Source organism: Leuciscus leuciscus (assembly GCF_965113295.1).
Source record: "Leuciscus leuciscus genome assembly, chromosome: 9".
NCBI classification, from domain to species: domain Eukaryota; kingdom Metazoa; phylum Chordata; class Actinopteri; order Cypriniformes; family Leuciscidae; genus Leuciscus; species Leuciscus leuciscus.
In genome coordinates this window covers 30,979,296-31,005,938 of record NC_138733.1, presented here as the reverse complement: position 1 = coordinate 31,005,938, position 26,643 = coordinate 30,979,296, and the positions used below count along the sequence as shown (strand labels likewise).

Here is a 26,643-nt window from a genome sequence, read left to right as displayed (position 1 = left end):
TTGACAGCTAGTGGTTGAAATGTGTACTGCAGTCCAAATTCAAATATTGAGGAGAGTTGTTTTCCTGCCCCCTTCACCTCAGACTGGACACGCGTGACGCATGTGGGTTGTCAGATTGAGGAAACAACTAGAGCGAGTGCAATTAAACTTTAAATTGATGTAGTAAGTAATCCAGATACATTCGCCATGTTGTTATTATCATGTGACTTTACCAGTGTCAGTTATTGTCGCTTCACTGCCATTCACAAATCCTCTCCTGTGGCCTCATGGGATAGTAAAGTGCCCATTGAATCATTCGTGAGGACACTCAGAATCTCGCCGGAAGTAGTAGGTCATCCGGGTACTTTTTGTCATATTCTGTTTTTCGCCTACTATATAGGGAAGTATGCGATTTCGGATGCACCTTTGATTAGGTGTGAGGGTGGGATTAGGCAACCAGCTAGCGGCCTGAAAGAGATGGATAATAATTTGGCAAGGAGTTAAATTCGGCACAACACTGGGAGTCTCCCGCATATTGATGTCGCTCACAAATTTTTTCCCGTAAATTGAGCAAGCGAGAGAGAAACCCTGTTTCCTCCCAGTATTAAGATACATTTTCCGGTGAACAGATCACAAGTGATCCGCCATTTCGCATTACCGTTACACCTGGTATTATCACGCGTTTCAAATGCGTCATAGCTGTTACCCATAGAGAGCCTAAGTCCCTCCCCTTCCGGTGGACCACCATGGGACCTTATTTCGGAAAAATATTGTATGGTAGTCAATGGCGAGAGACAACAAATATTTTGATCTCGTTTGAATTGTGCCCTGAATTACACATAATGATGTTTGCCCATTTTAAAGATACATTTTAAAGTCAAGAAAGTCGCAGTTTGATGTAAAACTGTTGAGGTATAAGACTGTGAAAATATGTAATTACAAAGACTACAAACCCAAAAGGCGCACATGTGACGTCATACTTTTTCTCTCAATGAATGAAGCTAACTTTACTGAAGCTAACGTCTGTAATTTTTTCTATAGTCTTACGTTATAATCGTAACGTTACGCCGTCATGCCTGAGTGTTTTGTACCAGACTGCATACATACGAGCAACGGATGGTGACGTACATAGTGCGAGATGAGAGATGTAGTTCATTGAGCGATTTTCACATAAAACTAAATGTTACTCTTCTGTTTTATGACAAACTGCGACTTTCTTGACTTTCATAATTATCTTTTAAATTGACAAACATCATATGTGTAATTCAGGGCACAGTTCAGACAGAATAAAAAGATAAGTTGTCTCTCGCCATTGACATATTTTTTCCGAAATAAGGTCCCATGAGCCGGAAGCGGAGGGGAGGGACTTAGGCTCTCTATTTGCATTCTGATTATGTGTAGAACCCCCGCATTTTTATTTCGTCACACTTAACTACATCACTTTCACTTTTAGCGCACGAATAGGCTACTATTGAATGAACAAACCCGTTTGAGTGAATGTGTATAATATAATGTGGTAGGCTACTTCCGAAATCGCATACTTCCTTATACAGTAGGCGAAAAACAGCATGTGACAAAAGTAGTATGTCTGAATTCACAGTACTCATAAAAGAGTAGACAAAAAATACCTGGATGACCTACTACTTCCGGTGAGATTCTGAAGTGTGCTGCATATGATGAACACTTTACTATCCCATGAGGCCACAGGAGAGGGTTTGTGAATGGCAGGAAAGCGACAGTAACTGACACTGGTAGGTCACATGATAGTGACAACATGGCGGATGTAGTATGTCCAGATTACATTCATACACATTCATACTTTTTGAGCGGTCATATAAATGAAAAATAAATACCTACTCAAGAGAGGATGCAATTTTAATTGCAATTATAAAAATAATATAAATATAGCAATATTATATTATAATATGTATACAGTATATGGAGGAGTGAGAATCAGAGGGGCGTAAGTGACATTGTGGGTAAAATGGAGATATATATCTCAGATGAAAGCTCTTGATGAGCTCTTTCTACTGCCAAAAGGGCACAAGTGAATTCTTAAACAATTTAGAGTTTTTCAAAGAAGCCAAAAGACTTAACACTGAACATACTAAGCCAGTTAGTGCCAAAAGGGCGTAACTGCAACTGCTTTTGGTACTGAGAAATGTATTGTGGGAAAAGCCTGTGAATAGCACATGAGTCAAAACGGCTGACACGACATGTACAGTAAGCCTGTTAGGTCAACCATGAGAAGAAAACATTTTTTAACTGCTAAAGATGTATTATTAAGCTTATTTTGAGTCAAAGAGCTGGATGATGATGGAGGAAATGAGGACTACTATCTCATATACAAATCCATCTGAAATATTCTTTATGACACAGATTGTTTTTGTAATGTTGTCAGGTCATCAGTATTTAGTAACCCATTTCATATGCTCTCTGTTCTGGAGCCTATACTCTCAGTTGGTAATATGGAAGATTTTTATTAATTAGTTGTTCATAATAATTAGTTATGCAGTTTATTACTTCAGTATCATTCAGTTAATGGTATTTGCTATCATATTATTTTATTATTATAAAGGCATCTGTAAAGGCTTTTCAAACGCCCATTTGGCCAAATTGGCTGGGATTACTATTTTAGTCAAATGAATCACATTAGGTGCTCTAAGCGATGTTGGGTGTCGTCACTTCTTGTTAACATTCGAAGTATTGTCAAACAAAACGGAGGCTAGCTCGACCCTCCCTCCTCCTCATCTTGCCCCCCCCCCCCCCCCCCCCCTTCTGTGCTTTTCCGATATAAATTCGGGACTTTGTGCGTTCCTTCTTCTTTTTCCCTCTTCTTTGCTATTTGTTCATCGGAACGTCGTCTCTTTGGTCGTGTGTCGGCCATATCAAAATTCAAGAGAATATAATTCTAACGTTAGTCGTTGTCTAGGACATCTCTCCTCTAGCTAACTTCCCTCTTCATGCTTCTCTCTCCTCAACTCCCCACACACCCCCCTTCATGTGCACGCGCACTAACCCCCCAACCCCCACCCCAAAATCATTCTTGTCGGTTATTGGCTGGAACACTGTTTGTTATGTTTCGTGGTCCAGGCTGGGCCAGATTGTTTTTTGTTGCCATTTGTGGAGCCTGTGGTGTCTACAGAGTCCGTGTTTTATTTACAGTGTGTTCAGGGGATAGGCAGCTAGCGGATAGTGAGGAGATGTTTGCTGTATGTGACAAAAAAAAATTCAGCCTAAAAAAACGTGTGATCGCTTAGAGCACCTTTAAATTAAATAATTTGATGTAAGGACATTTTATGTGATATTTTATTATATCACAATAGATTGTCATTTCTTTTAAACTCAGTAATGTAATGCTTTGTTCATATTGTCATCAGATGAGCTCATGTTTTCATATATGAAATGGAATGAAATATTGGTGCCAGAATGGCTCATGTGACTTTTTCTTATTTTTTAATGTAGATCATTTTAAAACAGTGTTCAATAAGTATACTGTCATTCATGTGTCTACACATTTTTATTATAAAAGATTGAAAACAATACACAAACTCAGATCAAACTATATGATCACTTTTTTGTTTTGGCCAGCGCTATACGCTTGCTAGGAACAGTTTTTCCTTGAGGAAGTTTTGTGGTTTGGTGAGCTAATAAAATATTAAAACTAAGTCAAATCAATATTTTGTGTACAGTTATTTAATTATGCCATCCAGTATCGTGGACTCGCTCTCTCTCTTGTTTCATACAAACGCAGCTGCTGCCATTTTGCACCGATTGTTTTGTACACTGTTATGGATTATAAGATAATAAACAGGTACGACTTTAAAAACAGTTTCATCTCAAATCAATATCTCTTATCACCATAATTATTTATGTGGTGAAAAATCGTGTAATAAGTGGTATGACTGTACCGTATCTCTTAAAAGTCTGTCTAGTTTAAACTTGATGCTTTCTAGCAACTGCTCTCTCTGCGGAAGCATTGAATTTAGAGCTAATAAAATATCAATATTTCATGTCTAATTATTTCATGTCTAGATCAATATTTCATGTCTAATTATTTCATGTCTAGATCAATATTTCATGTCTAATTATTTCATGTCTAGATCAATATTTCATGTCTAATTATTTACTTATGTGGCAAGTAGCCGCTCGGCTTAGCGTTGGGGTCCTGATCACCCTGTCGGGGTTTATTCTGAGATAATAATAAACCGGTTGGATGTACATTATCCCTTACATACAGTATATAATATGTTATATTATATAATATGTAACAGTTAGTTATCTTCCTTGGTGTGAATGGGCCTTTAAGCTCCAAAACCAGTAACATTTTGTTAATACATTACTATTCATTAATACATTATTCTTATGAGCCAGTTATTTTTAATAAAAGTTGATCCAATTCCCAAATCAAAGATTTGTTTACAAAATGAACGGATTCAGTTCTGGAATCAACTCACTGACTCAATTTTCCAGTCGCAGTGTTTCTCAAGTTAACATTGAACATAATAACCTAAACGATTTCAATTTGTTCTTCCCACAAATCTATCATATTAACTATTTTTAAGGTGCCTTTTGTCATTTTGGAACTTTTCAGATATGGTTAATATTAGCTATCATTGCATTCTTGTTCCACAGAAAGTCAGATGTGTTTGAAACAACATGGTGAGTAAATGAAGAAAGAATGTTTGCTTTTGATTGAACTATTCATGTGTTGTCAAACTAGAAATTATCCACTACATATATGACTCACATCAAACTTACAGTTCTGTAACCTCTGACTGAACCGAGAGGGGAAAGATTCTCATAGATCACTTATACAATTTTGAGAGGAAGTTTATCTTTCAAAATTATCTTTTGCAAGGGTGCACGATGATGCAAGATCACTTCGAAGGCGTGCACAAGAACAATGATTCACAATGGCAGAAAGCTCACACATGAATTTCATTTCCTCTTTCTTACAATTTTTCAGAGTTTCCCTGCTGATTTCACATCAAAATGGTCTACAGTATGTGTTCTGCAAGCTGTTTGGTCACCAGGATATCTTTATAGTGCCTGAAGATGTTGTGAAACAAGCAGTTATGCAACATAAACAATTTCTGTAATTGTGAAATGTGCTCGCCCATGCTGTCGGTGTTTTGTAACAGAAAGATGCTCAATGACTTAGGTAGGTCTTATTGGTTTATTTACATGTTTGATTCAGTTTTTTTGAAGTTCAACACACACATAAACACGAAGAGCTTTTGAGATTGTATACATTAGTCCAGGGCATGAATCTGGCCTAAGGCTTCACTCATATGATAAGAAAATACTCAAACAATGCACGTGTTTCTCTTCAAAAGCATGCAGAGAGAGAAAGGAAATGAAGAAGTGGGACAGGAAGCGTGTTGTAGAAGCACTAAAGTGGCATATACGGCGAGTACTGGATTTTGAGATACGTAGTAAACGAACACATGTTATAAATGTAATGATGGTTGTGATTTTTCATCAGGCGCTATAACTGGCACTAGGATCAGTTAGGATATCCATGAGTAGTGATGCACCGAAAGAAAAGAATACACAACACAGGGCAAGACACAGTTTTGCTAGAGAAGTTAATTTACCTTTACATATGTGTACGACGATTTGTCTTGACGTTTATTACACAAGAAGTTGAGCAAAATAGCCTCTAATAATGTGCCTTTAACCAAGACTGTGATCGATAAGTTTTAAAGTACAACTAGAAAACATAAAGAGTGAATTTGCCATTTTTACCACAATATGCTTCGACTTCAGTGAGTTTTTTGTGCTCATCAATCATACAGAAAGCTGTAAATGAGATATCTTCCCATTTACATATGATCTAACCTCACTTACACTGAACAAAAATGGATTTCTAGCGTCTAGTTTTCCAGTACAAATATCTAAACATTCTTAAATCAAGATACATTTACATAAGAAGCCAAATGACCTAAGATATTAAGTCTTGCTTTCTGAAAAATTTTACCAAAAATGAAGCAAGTTTGTTTAGAATAAGAAAAAAATATCTGTCAATGGGGTCAGAAAAATAAACTTAACTCAAAAGGAAAACAATATTATTTTTCTTACCCCAATCACATATTCGTTCTTATTTTATGCATTAACTCGCTTCATTTCGAAGAATTTTTTTTTCAAGTAAATGCATTGATTTTGATATACGATTTTTGTTGTTGTTGTTGATATTTTTGATGGAAAACAAGAAAAAAATACTAAGAACATCTTTTTTTTTGCTTTAAGCTTTTTTAACATTAAGCTACATTAAAGATCGGATGTTAGAGTAATGCTTTCTGTGAACATTTCTGGCCAGTTTTCTCATTGTATGGCATTTTGGCCAAAATTTCGATGCACCCCTATTCATGACTGAGAAGTATAGATCTAAAAACACGCAAATATATCAGAGCAAAGAGCAGTTTGATGGAGCACAAACAGCCAGTCACACGCAGGTACAAACAAGCAGGCATTGTGCAGCTTAATGCCCATGTAATCTTCTCATTTTAAGACTTCAGATGCTACTGTTACATTTTTAAATGCATCAAGTTGAAAATGCTCATTATTGCAAATATGCAGAAACAAACTGTTCAGATAACTTCAAGGGAACATTTGTAATGATACACATTACTAGAGAGAGAAGTACAAAAAGAGAGAGCGAAATGGGATTTAAAGACATGAGGGATCAGAGGTAAAGAGGGTGATTTTCAAAGGGGTGTGGCTACCGAGAACAACGGATGTGATCTCATCAGAAATGGGCGGGGCAATGAAGCAAACAGCCTATGGCGTCTCACAAATCACTGTCTCCACCACGAACGTGTTCTCGAAGTGGCGGATTCGGTGACAGTTCTGCGCATCACGCTTGGTGATACCTAATGGGAAGAATACGAAAATGATGTTAACAAAACAAAAAATAGTTACGAGTTATTTGCACTAAAGTCCCCCTGTGGTGAAAATCAAGCTTTTAATGTTGTTTATATGTCTATGTGGTGTTTTTATTATGTTTGAAGACAAACTATGTGCAAATTCATAAGTAAACACCATTGCTGAGTTTTTCTCCTTAAAACTGCAGTGAACCAAAGACATGGTTTGAAATCGATAACCAAAATCGATAACCAATCAAGTCAACGTGTGATCGTCAACGAGTGGATCTCTGAGCTGGTGTGAGTGAGTGGAGGCGGGGCTAATTTGCATATTCATAGAACCGCGTATACTAAATGAGGCAAGGGTGTAGAGTTACATTCAAGCCATTTTAAGGCATGAATCATTTTTTTTTTCAAGGAATTTTTTTTTAAATTAGTCATTTTGGTAGTCAAAGATGAGTTTTAAGGGATAAAATGATTGACTACAGGGGGGCTTTGAGAAATATTTTACATACTTACACTATTATTTATTTAGCATATGGATTAGTATCCCAGCTAACAAAAATATGTTCTAAGAACATTTTGCTAATGTTCCTATTAAAGGAAGAGTTCACCCAAAAATTCTGGCATCATTTACTCATCCTCAAGTTGTTCCAAACCTGTATTGATTCCTTTCTTCTGCTGAACACAAAATAATATATTTTTGAAGAGTTTCGGTAACAAATCAGTTGATGGACTGCCTTGACTTCCATTGTATTCTGAAAACGTTAGACGACCATTTCTTTAAAAAAAGTTTCATGAACGATGTATAAATAACGATTCTGTGCTAATGTTTTGAGAACATCATTGAAGACCAGATAACTGTCTGTTATTGAAGGTGTCAAATAAGGTGACCGAACGTCCTATTAACGATACTGGGAGACTGTGTGCTTGTAATTTTAAGAGAACCTTGACAGTTAGCCAAAGTTGTGAGACATTCCCTGTGTACAAGAACTGTATAAACACATAAGCTATTTAAGCATATAAGCTATATAACAACATAAAATTCAAAATATGGTATACAGAAGTAACACAAAATAAAATATTCATGGATCATAATAGCTTGATCTGTTCTAACGCAGATGGCCTGCTTCCATGAAATCGTCCCAGTTTCCCCAAAGTTTGTGGTTGTCATGGATATTATCATATTATATTATTACAAAAAAGCCTTGGATCTTCAGGAACCAGGGAGAAATAGATTGCTTAATACAGGAAGCCATACCGTGGGTGTTACTTAATTGTCCCGCTAATTAGCTGCAATTAGCTATTAAGCTGGACGTCAATCAGATTTGCATGGCAGCTGTGAAGCCACACCGGAGCACAGTTTCCTCCCACCAAGAAGATGAAGAATTAGTTAGGCCGTAAGTTGGCATTGCCAAATTGGACTCGTAGCTCAGGATTGGCAAATTGATTATCTAGATGAAAGATTTATACCTCAGTTTTAACGATAGTTGATATTTCATTTTTGGGTGAACTATACCTTTAAATATGATGTAAAATCAAAATGTATATTATTTCAGTTGAATGGATATGATTCTCTCTAGATGTCAACATTGACAGTCGACCACTACTATAAAGAAAAGACAAACATTTGTCAACTTACGACGGCGTGAGTTGCGGCGACGGAGCCTGTACGTATCTTTACCGTTACACAGACGGTAAATAAAGCGGCCGAGCTGATGCATATTATTAACACGTCCAGCCACGACCATCTCTTCCTGGACAATGTATGTCTGGGGGAGGTAAGTCCCCTTCTACAAAAAGACAGAAAGGTAACATCAAGTAGATATAATTCGCATTTCAAAACTGCCATTACACACAAACAATACAAGTACCTTGACGTTGATGAGCAGTTCCCAGAGGTTACGTGGGGGCATTACCACACTGGTGTTGAGCTCGATGACATAACACTTGTCTAAGGCAATGTCATGGTAGGCCGTCAGACCCTAAAAAACCCAAACACATAATTCAGATAAAACTCAAGTCAAGTCATCTTTATTTATATAGCACTTTATACAATACAGATTGCTTCAATAAACAGGAAAAAAATGATTCAATGATGCAAAGAGAGTTCAATTCTGCTGTAAAGCAGCTCTAAAAAGACAATAGTAAACAATAATGTGGAAACATGCTCTGTAAATGCATAATGGAAACTAAGTCATGTGTAACAGTGAAAATGTGTGAGCTGTGTTACCCTGTGGAAATCATGAATGATATCAGCAGGGTCTGTGTTGCTGAAGTCGGGCACAGGCACGCTGATTTGCTCATAGTTTTCCTTCAGGTAGATCCCCACGTTCTCCTCCAGCTCTTGAGAGCCTCGCAGTGGAGCAGCCACCGAGTCCTCGTACACAACACGGCAGTGGAACCGACTCTGATCCGGAACCTGAATCGCCATCATTTAAAATACATGATTTAAAGTTATATTCTAATACTGTTTTATTCTTACCATCTTATCACTGACTGATATCTTCTAACACAAGAACATAAGATAACAATAGTATTTCTATTAGGGATGCACTGATAGGATTTTTTTTGGTCGATATTGATAATCGATACCGATTTTAACCAACAACTATTGGCTGTTACCGATACTTGTCACTTTCTCTCTTATTTGAACTCTTTTCATTAAAATAGATTAGTGTTTTGATCATGTTTTAAATGAGCAAAGTCCAAAAACGCATGCATTAAGGTATACTTTATTGCTGCATCATCAAATAATTTCTATTGAACATGGATCAGATCCATTTAACATTCAACAGGCCAACATAAATACCACAGAACAAAGATGCATTATGAAATAAACAGTGCTTTTTCAGGTAGGTCTAAATAGTTTTAAGGTACAAAAAATAATCAAATGTAAAATATATTCTTCATTGTATAAATGAAATATACATGAATCCTTATTTGAGTTACAAAAGTTATTTAGTCAAGAGTAGTGAGCAATTGTTTGTCTTTTGTTGTTTGGTTAACATTAAAACACAGACAGCATCAGGAATATCAGGCTGCTGTCACTTTAAGAGCTGCACGGATCTAATATACTGGTACACGAGAGTTTTATTTCTAAACTGTTTACGTTCATTTAAGACATAACTGACAATGTTTACAAGGACACTCGGCAAGATGGGCGTTTTGATGTAATTTTATGTGAATTAGACTTAGCACACAACTTCAGTGAGTAGAACTGAGTTCTCTTTCTTGTCCTCTTGGGCTTTAATATTTAAATTTGCAAGGCTGATAAACTTTGGTGAAGATGGAGCACTGTCCTGATCAGGAAAGATCCGTATTTCACGCTGGAGCTGGGCAGTCCTTATTGTCAAGCCCTGCTGTATTTTGTACATATTTCATTTTGTTTTAACGAGTATTTAATTATTTTAAATCCACAACCCTTAAATCCACAAATCGATCTTTACTACGCACCACTTTTAGCGGGTGTGCACCTTGTGTATAACTCTTATATATAAATGATTTTGTAAATCATAATTATGACGTAAAAAGTCAAAACTATGACATACTTAGTCATGTTTATGAAATGAAATGTCAAAATTATGACTTAAAAAGCCTGACGGCACTTTTTCCTGTATGTATAACTCCATGTACCAGTTTACGCGTTCCAGGAAAGCTGGTAAGTCCGTCGATATCTTTACACCAGTAGGTGGCACCAAACTGTATTTTATGAGTTAGTCATGGAGCCATTCGTTCAACTGATTCTTTCACGACATTGATTCATTCAGGAATGAATCGTGACTGTCTTTGAAACATTGGAGGTGTGTTCGACTCGAAGCGGTGCTCCGATTGGTGTATGACATCAAAGTACCGTGAGAGCTCTTTAATCGATCTCGCTGTACTTTGATGTCATAGACCCATTGGTCTGCTCAGCACTGCTTCAAGTCAAACACACCTAATAACACCAGAACATAAAACAGAATTATCATCTAATTATCTACTAATTATTTCGAGTTTTATGCCACTCGTATAATTGTGTGCTACCTGGGGAATGATGTAGTAACGGTAGATGTATATTGAAGCATATATCAAACTGCAGGTGAAGACAATCAGTGCAGTTGTCAGACAGCAAAGTCCACTCAGAGAGGAGCGTTTCCGTCCGACAGGCAAAACCAGCTCCTCTTCCACCTACAAACACACACATTTTTAAAACATTTTGTTTTTATTTCCCTTAAATAAAGCATATTATAATACTACCCACAAAACAGCTCATTTCAGGTTATAGCCTACTATACTATCTGAGGACATTTGGTACTCATCAAAATGGCAAGACCCAATCACACACTGCAGGAATAAATTCATCATGTCCTCAAAATACCATGCAACTTTCAATGCGATCACCCACACGCTGGGAGACGTGCTACAATCGGCACTACATTCACTTGTATCATGTGCAGACAAGAATGGATTATTCAGTGCTCTCTCGTACTACAGAAGGAAATTATTAGATGTGTGATGCCAATAGGCAATGACTAATAACGCCCCCAGTCTTGCAACCCATCTGCCAAACTGCACGGTACATGACCTGAGCTGGCCTCATTCTTAACTTACACACGCACGCTTGGTTTATTAACATGATGGAGACTGTCTTTTGACTAATAGGCCTATTGTTTTTATATTAAGATAATTCGATTTAAAATATATGAAACACACCAACACTTACAAACATTATTTTTTCTCCTCATGTTTTATTTTTCAGTTCTGGCTCCTCAGCTCCAATGGTTTTATGGCATAGCAAAGTGTCCACTAAGATGCTATTAAAGATATTAAATTAATGTTCAAAAGTTCTGAGAACGTTCCCTGTTAGCTGGGAGTTCGATTACTGTTTCATGAATACTGCATATTCATATTTTACATTTTGTTTTCTGAATAGTAGGCAAGTATGTGTTTTCTGACTAAGGGAATCATTAGAGACAGACTATATTTAGTGGCTCAGAAATGACATCATCTTTAAATTGTTTTCATCGTGGGGGGGTAATTTGGCCTATAAAGACAGCGGATACATACATGCACCCCTTTTAGTAAAGGAGCGATATTAAACAGCTTAAGCTCTCCAAAGTCATTTCTCCCTCACCGTAGCCATCTGCCATTTTGTCTCTGTTGGATTTGTGTGTGTGTGTGTGTGTGTGTGTGTGTGTGTGTGTGTTGCATAGACACATAAACCTGCACTGCACTATGTCAAATTTCAGTCCCTGCCATTATAAGCTCTTAAGAATAAGGCCTTAACCTCTGACAATAACAACCCATATATTACAGGTAATATCTTTTAAAATGCAGGGCAAAATGTTTTAAGCTATTTTATATAAATTGTATCAAGATGTTACCCCATCACTTGGTTTAATTATTAAAGAAGAGCAATTTGATGAAAACATCACAATAATGCCCACATATTGAGTGCACAAGGATATAAAGTGCTCATTTTATGGCAGAGATGGATATGATGAATGTTGCATGATGTGATGTTATTGGTGCAGGTGCTGCAGCATCCATGTCCTCTTGTTATGAAATCAAAGGGCAACAATATTTTTTTAAATGCAAAACATCTACAAATATATACACGCGTGTAGATAGAACATTATGAATCATTTTGCTCCACCAAATGACGTGACTTGTGGTTTATAGGGGTTGATCTTTTCTTTCCGGCTTTTGGTTACTTTGAACCGCTGTTGTCCATGACATTTCGGATGATGCACACAAAAAGCGAAACTTACGTGAGGATGCGGTATGAATATTTGAGTTTTATCTCCATCTCCCTCCTCTTTCTCGGCTTTTTGTCCTGTGATGGGCTGAAAGCTGATCTTCACCATGTTGAAAGGAGAAAATAACGCTGTTTTTAGCGTGCACGCAGATCCTTTATCCCCTGGCTTTGTGACACAATATTTGCCGTTTGTTTAATAGACCGGAAGAATCTATTATAATTTATTTATATATTTCTCTCTCTATAAAAAATCGTTCTTAAAGTCACAGTGCTAGCGACACTGGTGATGATGCGCGCGACCCAGGAGGAGCAAGCGCGCGCACGTTTTGTATACGTCTGTGTACGATTTATATATATATATATATAGTTTTATCTATCTATCTGATGGTAATACTGTGGTACTTGCATATATGCCATACAAATAAATGCCTAATACTAATGATAATGACCGAGGATGAGAAAATCATAACAATACGTCTGTCTATCTATCTGGCTACAGACAAGGTGCCTTTCAATTATTCCAGAATGAATATAATAAAATATAGGCTAATATAATATAATGTAGGCTAATATATTAATATAATATAGGCTAATGTATTATTATAATATAATTTATGGCATTACTTGGCATTACTAAAACATGGTTGTAAGTTTGTTGAATATCCACCGCTTTTTAATCAAAGAACAAAAGACAGTAGAAACATGTATTTTATTCCAAACTTTATTTCCAACTGTTAGTCTGTCTACGGATTGACATTTCAGATGAAACTCCAGGTTTCTGTGCCCAAGTCTTATTACTCGGGCCAGATCTATATAGGTTAGATTGGACTGTTTAATTGAACAGACAGCAGGCCAAGAAGTTTCCAGCTTGTCCGTTAGATGCCCATGCTTAATCTAAGGCTGCAAAATAGAAACATGCACTGATGCAAGATAAGTTGACTAATTCTCAGAAATCTTAATGCTTTGGGCCATTATGATGTCTGACTTACAAGATGACTGTGATTAGCTGTTGTTACATGTGCCAACCAAGGAAAACTAGTCCATCCTGAACCACAGATGCAGACTAAACCACAAATGATGGTGAGTTGCCCGTCACCATTTAAACAGGATATGCTCAGACTGAAATATGAAAGATGTACATCTTTAATCTACGTAAAGTTTATTGTACTTTCCACTAAAAATAAAATACTGTTATAGACATGTCAATCCCTGTTATTCTGACCAGTACTGTAAACATTCGACAGAACATGTTTTAATGGGAGTTCGGCAAAGTTCTGCATTGAAAATGAGTAGAGATACCATTAAGAATTACAGTTGCATTTGTTTAAGGGAGAAATGAAGGATTTATGGCAGATGATTGTGGCTGTCTTGTGAGTAAAAGCAGTCATAACTTGAAAATGATCAAGCAAAACCCTCCAAATAACGTTCAGGTTTGAGCAGTTTTGCAGAATGCAAATGACAACCCCCATCAACCACCGCACTGTTATTAAAAAAAAAAACATAAGTTAAAACATTCATAAAGGATGTGGGTGCTCAAACTGCCCTTTCACTCAGCAGCCTCAATTAGGTAATAATATGTGTTTGAGCGGGCAGATGAGTCTAATAATATCAGAAGACTTCAGATTAGACTGCTGCTAATAATATCACATTTATTTTTCCCAAACTAAAAACAGCAAGGCAAGAGATACAGTATCTGAGCTGGTGTATTTAGTCAAATTACGCAAAACCAGAAAAGAACTTGTCCAGGTCACATTTCACCTCAAACTCAAAAGCAAAACAGGAAATTATAGATTATAGTTTGTGTATGGTTATTGGACTATTAAAGATTTGTCCCATTATTTATGACAATTATCTCCCCAACATCCATAATGTAAATTTGTTATATATATACACACACATATATATATATACACATATACACACATATATATATATATATATATATATATACACACACACACATACATTATGGATGTGGGGGGTAGATATATATTTTACTGTCATTTATACTTGTTGTAAAGACTCTACTACTCTGGTTTATAAAAAAATCGTAATAAAAATAAATAAAATAAAAGCTTATTGGGAATTTATTATGAAAATTACACAAAAATTAAGACCAGTTCAAATTAAGACCAGATGCTTTTTAGTAATAGGAAAGTCTCAACATATTTTCCTTTTGATTTTGAGGTTAAATGTGATTTGTGAGATTCACTCAGATTAAAACAATGGCCCTAGTTAACACAAATGTATACACTATGCCAGTGGGGGTTTAGTTTTACTGAAAACAAGACTAAGCAGGGCACAGATCTTAATGTCACGACCACAAGAAATCTGTCAGATTTCACAAGTTAACTTTCCATTACACCCACTTAATGCAGTGACTAATACAATAAGAAAGGAATGGCAAAGTTAACCCGGAATCGACAGCACAGCCACAACTAACTCGCCAAACCACACTCATCTACTCCTTTCCATACGACTTTCAAAATGATTCTGAAACAACCATAAACCGTTAAAGAGGCTGTGAGGTGCCGTCGCACATCCAATGAAGTCTACAAAGCCAAAACAAAAAAGGGAAGATGAAAAACCCTGCAGTATGTAGGTCCTACACATTTATTCACCCAGGATACGCAACCTCAAGATGTGCAAAACATGTTGATGCGTCACATTTGTAGCTTTCATGCAACTCCCCCGGCGACAGTGAGCAAATGAGTTGACAGGAGTGTGTTTGAATGGGTCACTGCATAAGTGCTTTATGCATGTCAAATTTCCTTGTATTCATTAATATCCTCAACTTGCATGGGCTAATTAGCATCAAGAGACATTTGAGTGTATGGTTGTGTATGAGGTACAAAACCCTCCTTCTTTATGTGCAATAAAGCAGCAGCATCTACATCCATCCTTTCTGTTCATTTTGCTCGTTTTTTTGAAACATGAGAATAAAACATTGTAAGGGGAAGAGGTTGTATGTCCAGCGAAGCAAGACTCTTCTTCATCCTCGTCGCCCCACCGAGCTCAAGCGGCATTTAACGGTTCCTGCAAAACACAAAAACATGCCCAGTGCTACGGCCACGTCCCAGAGAGCCAAACATCGTCCAGACGTTGCCTAAAACACTGTCTAGACGTCCTCTTTGCACTTTTAACCATTCGTTCTCCTTCTCAAGCTTCCTGCGGGGTCGGCCTCTTGAGGTCTCGGATCTGTTTGATTAGATAGGTCTTCTCGTCGCTGAACTGCTCGTCCTCGGCTCGGTCGTTCTGGAACTTGCTGAGGAACTCGATGAGTTTGGTCTGGTTCTTCAGCAGGATGTCGAGGATGGGCTGGGTCTTGTTCGGATTGGCCACAAACACCTGAACGCACAGAGAGAGACCTTGTCACTCAGAATTTTGAAGCTTGAGACAAGTTTTGGGTTGGTGAAATAATAATAGATCCAAACCTTAAACACATGGAAAGCCTCAAACTGGATGTTGCGGCTCTTGTCTCTCAGTAGGTTCATCATGAGTTTGAGGTTCTCTGGTTTGCTAATGTACTTCGTCATTATAGTGAAGTTGTGTCTGTCCAAAAGCAGCTCTCCCAAAAGCTGAGAGGAAGAGGAAATACATAAAACACCAGAAGCACTTAATAATAAAGATCTAATGGCTACAGTAAACATGCGCACAGTTCAGTTTAAATGCATTGTAAAGCTGTGCAATAACACAACAACTATACACACATATAGATATGCACTACTGTTCAAAGGTTTGTGAGCAAAAATATTAAGAAATTGTTTATTTTATTCAGCAAGGACACATTAAATTGACATTTATAATGTTACAAAAAATGCTGAAAAAAGAATCAGTTTTATGAAGGATCATGTGACACTGAAGACTGGAGTAATGATGCTGAAAATTCAGCTTTGATCATAGAAATAAATTACATTTTCAAATATATTCAAACAGAAAGCAGCTCTTTCATATTGTAATAATATTTTACAATATTACAGTTCTTACTGTATTTTGATCAAATACTTTTCAAAAACGACCAAAAGACCCCAACCTTTTGAACAGTAGTTTTAATAAGCACAACAACATACAAATCAACCCGTCCTTTACCTTTAGCGACTGCCTCTTAGTCACATAGTTTTCTGAGTGAAGCAGTTTCTCGTATTCACTAAAGAACTGAAGAAAAGAAAGGACAGAGATATACAAATTTCAGATTCTTCTCATACAGTAGCCCAGAAAAGTAAAGCATACTTACAACACACTTGCATTAGATAAAATATCAAATCAAGTGGTATTTATTTTAAAGAAAGATAGCACTTTACAAGCAAAACACAACACGTCCTGTAAGTTACGGGAGTGACAACCGCATTCTATAACCGAACTCACACCCGTATATTTTCGGGACTCACAACACAACCGCATTCTCGTAAACCCTGCGATGTGTGAAAGGAACCGGACTGGAAAACTAGTTGTCTTGCGCCAGACATTTGGAGAGAGATGCCCTACACTGCATAAATGCTTCTCTACAGTGTGTGTGTGTGTGCGGGTTTGCACGTGTAGTTTCGATTTCAGTAACTTACAGAAACAGCGAGATATAAGCTGTGTGTCATCTGAAGGTTTTCTGTCAGTTTTGTGTTCTACGTGCGAGTCAAATGCTTCACTCTCTACCCAGGTATAAAAGCTGCGGTCGGTTAACCAATATTTGACAGACAAACTCGCAGCTCAATTGGACTCTTCTTGTCGTGTCAAAAGTGATGAGGGTTTTCAGTTTTATAAACGTCGCCATCTTTGATATTAATTTGGTTACTACCGCTATGGTTACTAGTAAGAGAATACTGGCTTGACTCTTGTTGCACGTTCATACAGACAGTATTCGAGACTCTACTGTAAGTTGCTGTGGGAATGGGACATTTCGAGTCTCACACCTGCAAGTATGCGGTTGTCAATCCCAAAACTAGCAGTGTGAACGCAGCAATATTGTCTAAAATTAGGACAAAAGTATTTGGAAATTTGGTTGCCTAATGTTACAACAAGCTGTTGTTGATGTGAAGAACTTAGTTCATACATCCACTAAAATCAACTTGACACCAAAATGCAAATTTAATTTTTTGCATTTGTAGAAATGATATTCATATCTAAATTCATATGTAAAGAATTTGAAATATTTTAAAGTGTGACTAAAGTGTTGTTTTTTTTTGGGCCCACTTCACATTCAAATCACTTCCAAAATGTATTGACTTTCAAATTAAGTGCAAAGAAACAAATGCAAATTCGAGGAACTTTTTGTAGAATGACTGACAGATCCAATGACAACAGACAAATAAAATGAAAAGAAAAGTCAGTAACTCACTCTATCATAGTGTTGCTCCAGAAACTCAGCGCTGAGCAGTTTGTGTCTCGTCAGCAAATCCTGAAGAAAACCAAACAAATGGAATTTATCAGACAGAATAATTATACAGAGCATCTGAAGACGACATACTCAGACAAAACAAACACTTTAGGCTTGTTTGTTTGTCAATATACTAACTTTAAAAGTGGCAAATGCATCCGAGGCGATGTCGAAGGTGGACATCTCCACGTATCTGAAGAAATCGTAGAACTGCTCAGAGCAGAGGGTGATCTTTGCCAGCGGCTCATGCCGTATACATTCCCTCAGCATGATCCCGCAGTTCAGAGCGATGTCTGGAGACTCGTAACTGCAAAAAAGACCATTTGAACATTTGGCCACCATATACACATCCTCATGTTGCTCTAAAACTTTATTTCATTCATAGACCCTGAAGGAGATTTAAAGTTGCAGAATGTAATATTGACAGCTAGTGGTTGAAATGGGTACTTCAGTCCAGAGAGAGTTTTTCCCGCCCCCTCCTCATTGGAGTCAACACTCACGTGGGTTGCCAGATTGAGGACACAAACTGCGATCTCTGACCCAAATTTGTTTGCTGACTTCCATGGCTGCAATATGCTGTGTTTCCCTCAACCTGGCAACCCTGGAGTCAAATACTATTGGGTAAATTGGAAGTGGGCGGGATCAAACAGACCAAAACAAAAACAGACATTATGACACTGAACGCACATTTCAAATTAAAATAACTGAGTCGCATTGTGTTTTTCAGAGAAACAAGTATTTGAACTCAGCATGTTTCCAAAATTATGGTATTTTTATTAGTGCTGGGCAACGATTAATCTCATCCAAAATAAAAGTTTGTGTTTACATATTATGTGTGTGTACTGTGTATAAATATTTTGTATATATACAGTACAGGCCAAAAGTTTGGACACATTACTATTTTTAATGTTTTTGAAAGAAGTTTCTTCTGCTCATCAAGCCTGCATTTATTTGATCAAAAATACAGAAAAAAAAAATGTAATATTGTGATATATTATTACAATTTAAAATAATTGGTTTTCAATTTATTATACTTTAAATTATCATTTATTTTACTTTAAATTAGCATTTATTTCTGTGATGCAAAGCTGAATTTTCAGGATCATTACTCCATGTGACTACATGTGACATCCAGTCTATCACATGATCCTTTAGAAATCATTCACAAAACTATATGTTTTTTTCAAGTCCTCCGTCATACTTTTAAGTTTTAAGGAGTTTGATAATTGGAAAAGCACTAACATGTTGTGAACTACCTAAAGAATTCACATTCAAGATTGTATCGCTGATGTAGGATAAGATGTACCCATTGCTAATGCTGACTCACTAGAGTAAATACTCATCTGGGATCAGATAGCTCATCTTAAATATTTACCAATAATCTCATATTAGTCACCAAACCACTTCCTTGAAATCTTAGTTTGAGATATGATCTAAACAGCTTCAAATTTAGAAAAGCAGATCGAACTAGTCTGACAACTGCCACATTTATGTTATATATTAAACAGGTGAATATGAAAATCAAATGAATGTCTTCACAATAAGTTTGTGTGTGTGTCTCACCCTTTAAGCAGCATGAAGAGGATATTTTGTTGAGTGCACAGGTATTCAACAGTGGGTGTCCGTGTGCCGATTTGACGTCTCAAAATATTATTAAAGATCTGTGCCACGTCTTTCTTGCCCTAAAGAAAAAAAAAGCAGAATAGTTACTGAAAAGCTCAATTAATTAAAAATAAAAACATGTATTTCCACAAACTGGAATTTGAGAAATAAAGTATGTAAATCTTGTGAAACTGTTTAAAAACCGTTGATCCGGCTGATCCGTTCACAAGTGGCCAGTCGAGACAGTTTGCCATTGACATCTGTTAATACACGCAATAGTTGCATAATAAGAAGCCACTTATGATTAGAGGAGAGCATCTCTTTTGTGGCTATTTTGATGGATTTTTTTTTATATATATAAAATAGTGAATTGTATTTTAAACTAATCAAAATTCTAACATCCAACATTACTTCTACATTCTAACACTTGAAGAACAAAATGTACTGTGTTGATGTGTTGAAACCAGTGGAAACTTTTAGATGCTGGCTAGACAATATCCAAAACATATGTAAGGGGATAATGTAGTGCGAGGCGGTTGTTATAGCGAATACAACCCCGACACGCTGATCGTCTTGAATCAGCCTGAAGGGGTTGTATTCGCTATAACAACCGCCTCGCACTACATTATCCCACTTTTTACATGGCTACCCACCAAATAAATAAATAATTTGACAAAAAATATTGATTTAAGGAGGAGTTCATTGATTTAAAAACGACTCTATTGCTTCCGCTAAAGAAAATAGTCCGTTCCGTCTCTACGGTTAGAATCCTGCGTCCATAGCAACGCTCTGTTATCATGGCAACGGTGTGTTATAATTAGCAGCGCTCTGTTATCAAGAAATTACAGACCGCATTCTACATTAGAATTCTACCAAGCCATGTAATAATATTCTATAATAGTCTCATGACATATTAAGTAATCAAATGAACTTCTAACCTCTTCCATGGAACTGGGGGCTTGTTTTGCACAGATTGAATAGTGAATGATCATATTGAAAGAAAATGATCATGAGTCATAGGTCATGTTATTCTGTTATTACTGTTGTATCGGTCCAGTCTATCCTATAAAAAACCACCACCTTTTTGAGAGAGCTTTTCTGAGAATTGCTTAGAGAACTCTCCCAGCCGTGATTAAATATTTTAAAGAACATTTGTTGAAGTCTGTCTGGTTATTGCTGCAGAGCAAGTTAGTTAGTGGAGCTCTAGACTAGACACTAGAAATCTTACTTCGATAGCGTTATAGAAAAAGGGACAAAACGTTGTCTGACTCAAAGCCAGTTGTCGACTGTAGATGCAGTGCTAGAGTATAAATATTATTTAGTGTCGACTGGAGACGCTTGGGTGTCGACTTCTTTTTTCTAACTGAATGGGTGTTTGGCTTAAAAATGATTCAAAATAAGACCATGTGCTTAAAAAATAAGCTTAAAATGAAGATATAAACTGATATCATATTTCCTAATTTATGAACCAGGTTTGTCATGGTCATGGAAAACCTGGATATATGAGGAATGTTTGATTTTAGACCTGGAAAAGTCATTCAAAAAAATATTTTTTTTTACAATGAATTAACTTTTTCTAGTTATTTTAAGTTCTAAAATATTTTATCAGGTAGAAAAAGATATTAATTAAGTCGCTTTGCATAAATAAATATATGTAAATGTCTAGGTGTGAACTAGAAAGTTTAAAACCTCCAATTTACATCAAGTGAATCCGAAGAATGAACTGGTGTGACCGTAATTTCGAACAAAATAAGACCAAAGCGTAGTTTGTTTCGGGAATCGCAACAGCTTGCCTAAATTGACTTTACGAAAATGTTGCTCTGGCTAGTAAACACCTTTGTGCTACATTGGTCTGTGGCGATTACATACTAAAGAGATCAGAACCCAGAAGACATTATTCGGCACTGGTTCCTTCAAGATTTTCCTATGGGGTTTTATAATGGGGTTTTTCAATTAATGAAATTATAAAACCCCATAGGAACATTTTTGGGGAACCAGGAGGCGGGGTTTCATCAGTCTTCCAGTTTGTATTTCCACAGCATGAAGGCAAGATCTATATGACTCGCTCGTTTTAAAATCTTCCCGGTCTACTGACATGTGTTATGACATCCACTTAAAACGGCGTCTTTTCAGTTTCGAGTCAACTAGTAGCCTAGTTGTATCATTTCTTCCGATACTGCCCTCTGTAACCGGTAGGCGTGGCTTGGGAGTGGCCTCGTAGGGCAGCGAAGCAAGTGCATTCTGGGAGTTGTTGTCTTTCATCCACATGAGCCAAAAATAAATGTTCTGGCTTTTCTCAGTCTAAAAGGCACCAACTTCTATTCTATTCTATCAACTTCTTCACATTCTTTTTTGAGGGACTTTACTTTTCATGTGACAAGAATATATTTTGTGGCTTAGTCTATTAAACTCATCCCCCACCTCAAAGTCAATGAGCTGCAGATCTGCGACGAGGGTGCTGAGCAGACCGCTGTTGTAGAGCTCCTGAGCCAGCTGAGCCACGGCTTCTGTCTGCGGCTCCTTCTCACTCGTGCCGTAGAGAATCTCCTTCATCGCCAACAGAGATTTGGACACCTCTTCAGAGGCCTGCAGACACACACCCCTCTTATTAATGGCCTCATGAAACTCTTTAATAGGTGACATTAACAGTACAAGCCCAAACACACGTGTGTAACAGCGCATTGTACAAATACCTTCTCAGCCTTCTTGTCCGAAATGTCCTGCTTCTCCAGAATGGTCATGCTGTCCTTTAGATTCTTCACAATGTCCGCGGGACACTTGTGAGACTTACCGAAAGGGAACGGCATGGCAAAACCTTACCAGGGCAACCAGGTAGCAGAGAGCCCAGCTGTGAAAAAGTGAACGAGAAACAGAGAGAACGTCAAACGGAGGGAAAGAAGAAAATGACTGAGAAAGAACGAATGGACAAACAATCAAACGAGAACTCATTCATGAGCAAAAGAATTACCAAAAGAAAACAACAGATAATAGAATTGACAACCAACTTAGAATCAGCAAAAGAAAAACGTAGAAGTCACAGAAAGAAATAAAGAGCAAGGAAAAAAAAACAATAATAAACAAAACAAGTGAACAAAAACAGAAAAAAATGAATGAATGGAACAAAAACATAAGAATGAATAAATAAACAAATGAAAGAACGAACAAACAAACAGAAAAACAAATGAAAACATTAACATAAAAACCAATGAAATAATGAATAAATTAATAAACTAAGGACCAAACAAATGAAAGAATGAATTAACTAACACATATATTAATGCATTTAGAAGACTTTACACTGTTCAATGTACACATTTAACCAGTTCTTGCTTTCTCTGGGAACCGAACCCATGACTTTGCGGTTGTTAGCGTCATAGATGCCGACGCGTCCGCCATCTTGGAACAGTCAACGTGTTGTCCCTCACAGTAAAAATCAATGAGTTTCTTGTAACATTGTGCAGCCTCTGGTTGGGAAAACCGCAGAGATTTAAATTCCCCCCAAAAATGGGATAGCCTTTCACAGGTGAGAATGTGTTAGTTTGTGTCTCTTTATATGCATTTACTCAATATTACAGGTTTTTATACTATGGTAACTTTTAATAGTCATGTTTGCCAACGCCTTTGTCTTGTTGTATTTATTGTGTTCATCTGCTGAAGTCTATTGCAGATATATAGATATTGCAGACGCACGGTAACTCGAACTCTCGAGTGTTTACGGACCGGCTTTGACCTCTGCAATATAGCAGACGGCTCATGTACAGTCAGCGGCCCATAGAAACAGACAATAATGAGGCATCTGTGTGTGTGTGTATATGTGTGTGTGTGTGTGTGTGTGTGTATATATATATATATAATAACAACACAAAAAAACAAGTAGGCTAAATACAAACAACCCAAAAAATTATCAAAAGAAAAATGCCCAGATTAAAGGTAAGTTCAGTGCTCACTGCCATCAACATTTCTCTGAATTTCAAGTTAGTGTATTTCAACTAATGATAGAAGGAAGTTGATCTCCACCAGCTAGGGTGTAAATTCACACCTCATGTTAAAACACAAACACAGACAAGTGTCAGACATAGCACAAATGCGAGGTGAGCTTTGCAAAGTTGATAAACAGGAAATGTGCAGCAGGAACCTCTTCAATGAATACGGCTGTGTGCTGGTTTCCTCCATACAGATCACAGCAGCCAAACTCAAGCATGAAGTTCTGACCTGAAGTAAAATCACTCAGAAATACTGATGTTTTTTCATTACCCTTTTCCAAAACACAAACTATTATTAATATTACAGTGCCGCATGTGCTCTGAATACTGCAGCTTTTGGGATCCGTGCGTCACAGGACCATACGTCCAGCCGGTTAATCTCCATTAGCTTGTGCAAGTTCGCCAAATCCGTGACCTGGTGACCAACCACGCTCGCCATGTCTGAGCAACGCAAATCTGAACCCAAACAGATGCCGCTGAGTTTACATCTAAACCAGGGGGTGTCTAGTCCTGCTCCTGAGGGTCACTGTCCTGCAGAGTTCAGATGCCCAATTAAACACCTGAACCAGCCGATCAAGCCCTTACTGGGCATACTGGAAACTTCCAGACAGGTGTTGAGGCAAGTTGCAGCTAAACTCTCCAGGACCGAGTTTGGACACCCCTGAACTAAACATTCATTTCATAGTTGCATGAGATCAATTACAGGTTAACCGATCAGCCACACTAATATAATGCTAATAATACCAATCATAATTGTTGCACATGACGTTAATAATTACATTGCATTGCCAACAATTACTGCTGCATGCTGGACTGTACAATACGGGGGAGAGCAGGGTTAGTCTTCACATATCACAAAGGCTATATCGTAGTATCTATGAAACAATATTAATAGTACATTAGTTTATAGTCATGTTTTCGTCAAAGTGTTTTCGTGTCGGTTTCAAACAGGTAGGCCTAGTTTGTCACAATGTGTTTTGTGTTTTATGAATAGTAGGCTATATTACACTATATAGCCTATAAAAATATATTTATAGAATTTATTAATTCCAATTTCTGTTGGTCTATTATATATTCATAATAAATAAATAAATAAATACACACACAGTTTGATGGAGACCCCATATTATAGTGTTACAATAGTAACAATAACATGGAAATATAAGGAAACTGAATATGATGTGCATATTTATATACAAGAACCCTAAAACTAAAGATTCTTATCAAATGAAAATATAACAAAATATAATTTATTAAGGGAGTTGGATATTGCAGGGTATATTTTTTTAAAATATATAATTATTTAATATGTAAAATGTGTCTGAATCTTTATGGCATATATTCTGGGATATAGGCCTATTCTGTGAAAAATGTGTTTAATATTATTTTGATATATTTATCAAATATATTTATCAAATATATTATTCAATCATATTTATTGATCATTTTTTAAATTATTTTAAATATTATAATATATTATTCTCTTATAAATAACATTACTTACTTAATTTCACTCAAATACACTAGTAAACAAGACATTCAAAATACCCGGATACTCCTGGCAACATGGAGTTATCGGCTGATGCCAGCAATATTAAAATTGTCATAAAGACTAGTTTAATGGCATCATCTAATGACAAAGATTCGGAACAGGTCAAATAAAAAGCAGTTGCATTGTGTCCTAACCGGATGATAATGTAGATTATAGATCAAAATCACAACTATATATTGTTCAGCTGTGAAGTATTGGTATATTTGACGGTGCAACTGTTAATACCCAACACATTATACACATGTTACTGGATACAGCATCAAGATCTGTGTAAATCAGCTTAAGTTATGAAAAAGCCCATGTCTAACTGTGATATAAAGGGCTCGATGATCTATGACAGAGGGGCTTCACTTTAACTGTGTCTCAATCCTAGTGAACTGTCTACCTAGAATCAATCTATGACGCCCCAAAATGATGATTCCCCAGTTCAGACATGTATATGATGTTGCCTGGGTAGGTTGCAGACTAGTTTGAGACACAGCCCCCTACTTTTGCGCAAGCAGGGGCCCAGTGTGATGGGCAGAATACAGATAAGGCAGGCATATACGTAAGTCTCCAGTCAACTAACGTTACCTTGCTTATCTTTAAATCAGTGATGTACAAACCACAAAATATACGAAGCCCATTCTCATCTATAGCGTCACTCCATACTCAGACTGTGTGCGTAAATGGAGTTGAGGTTTCGCAAAGGATGGCTGTGATAGGCCTCTACGTGCACAATATATAGCTTCATAACAAGAGCCAACAAAAGAAAAGTAAACAATATCACACCTTATTTTTGGGTCTCCTTCGGCCTTTTCTAGCGAATAGCGGTGTGATTCCTGGAAAATGATGTTTTAGTGTGTTATTTCTTAGCCAGATTTGAGCGGAGAACCGTCTGTATGTGTGTATGAATGTGTATGTGTGTGTGTTGGGCTACAATCAGCAGCGAGAACTTCCGCAAACCTGCAGTGAGGAGGATTTCAAAATAAAAGCCCCAAACAAACGCGCCTCCATGGTCTCCATGGAGAAAGAAAATACAACTGCTTATACATAAATGTAAATTACTAATTTTCACTACAAACAAACTTTTAAATTAGGGATAACTTATTGCCTTCATAATTGAACTTGTAAATTACTGTAAAGACGTGATTATTTCCTTTGATTTACTCACAATGGATGCTAACATGTAGTAGCCCATATGATATTTGCTTATCAAGCAGTTATCAAGACGCTGATATACCGTATTATTTGTATTATTTCTTTCTTTTTTCTTTTTCTCTTCTATTAAAATTCTTCTGTTGACTTAGGTATTTGATTTGCTATTGGTTGTTATTGTTAAAATTTTTGCAATAAAACAACTATAAAGTAAAAAAAAAGTTAAATAAAAATATGTTTGTAATTAAAGATGCACATACTTTTAAAATAAATTATTTTTATTTTTTTTATGAAGAAGACAACTCAATTAATATAAACAAATAGACATTGAAACAGGCCCAATAACTGACTAATAACAGTGAGGAAGATGAATCAGTTTCCCAATACAGATATTTGCCATTGTGTCTGTGTCTGTC

At 36.8% G+C, this 26,643-nt stretch overlaps 2 protein-coding genes across 2 annotated transcripts; both read right to left on the bottom strand.

Annotated features, from left to right (window-relative positions):
* Window positions 1-5,144: 5,144 nt before the first annotated feature.
* itm2ca (integral membrane protein 2Ca) lies at window positions 5,145-12,899 on the bottom strand. Its single transcript, XM_082179031.1, has 6 exons — window positions 12,599-12,899; window positions 10,872-11,015; window positions 9,079-9,267; window positions 8,720-8,830; window positions 8,488-8,638; window positions 5,145-6,854 (listed from the first exon to the last, which is right to left on the bottom strand). Exons 1-6 carry the CDS (start codon window positions 12,692-12,694, stop codon window positions 6,763-6,765), a joined length of 783 nt encoding a protein of 260 aa, XP_082035157.1. The 5' UTR covers window positions 12,695-12,899; the 3' UTR covers window positions 5,145-6,762.
* Window positions 12,900-13,290: 391 nt separating this feature from the next.
* On the bottom strand, window positions 13,291-26,020 carry cab39 (calcium binding protein 39). Its single transcript, XM_082179030.1, has 9 exons — window positions 25,862-26,020; window positions 22,249-22,403; window positions 21,977-22,141; window positions 19,517-19,635; window positions 18,092-18,260; window positions 17,915-17,974; window positions 16,675-16,740; window positions 16,020-16,163; window positions 13,291-15,933 (listed from the first exon to the last, which is right to left on the bottom strand). Exons 2-9 carry the CDS (start codon window positions 22,360-22,362, stop codon window positions 15,745-15,747), a joined length of 1,026 nt encoding a protein of 341 aa, XP_082035156.1. The 5' UTR covers window positions 22,363-22,403; window positions 25,862-26,020; the 3' UTR covers window positions 13,291-15,744.
* Window positions 26,021-26,643: the final 623 nt, after the last annotated feature.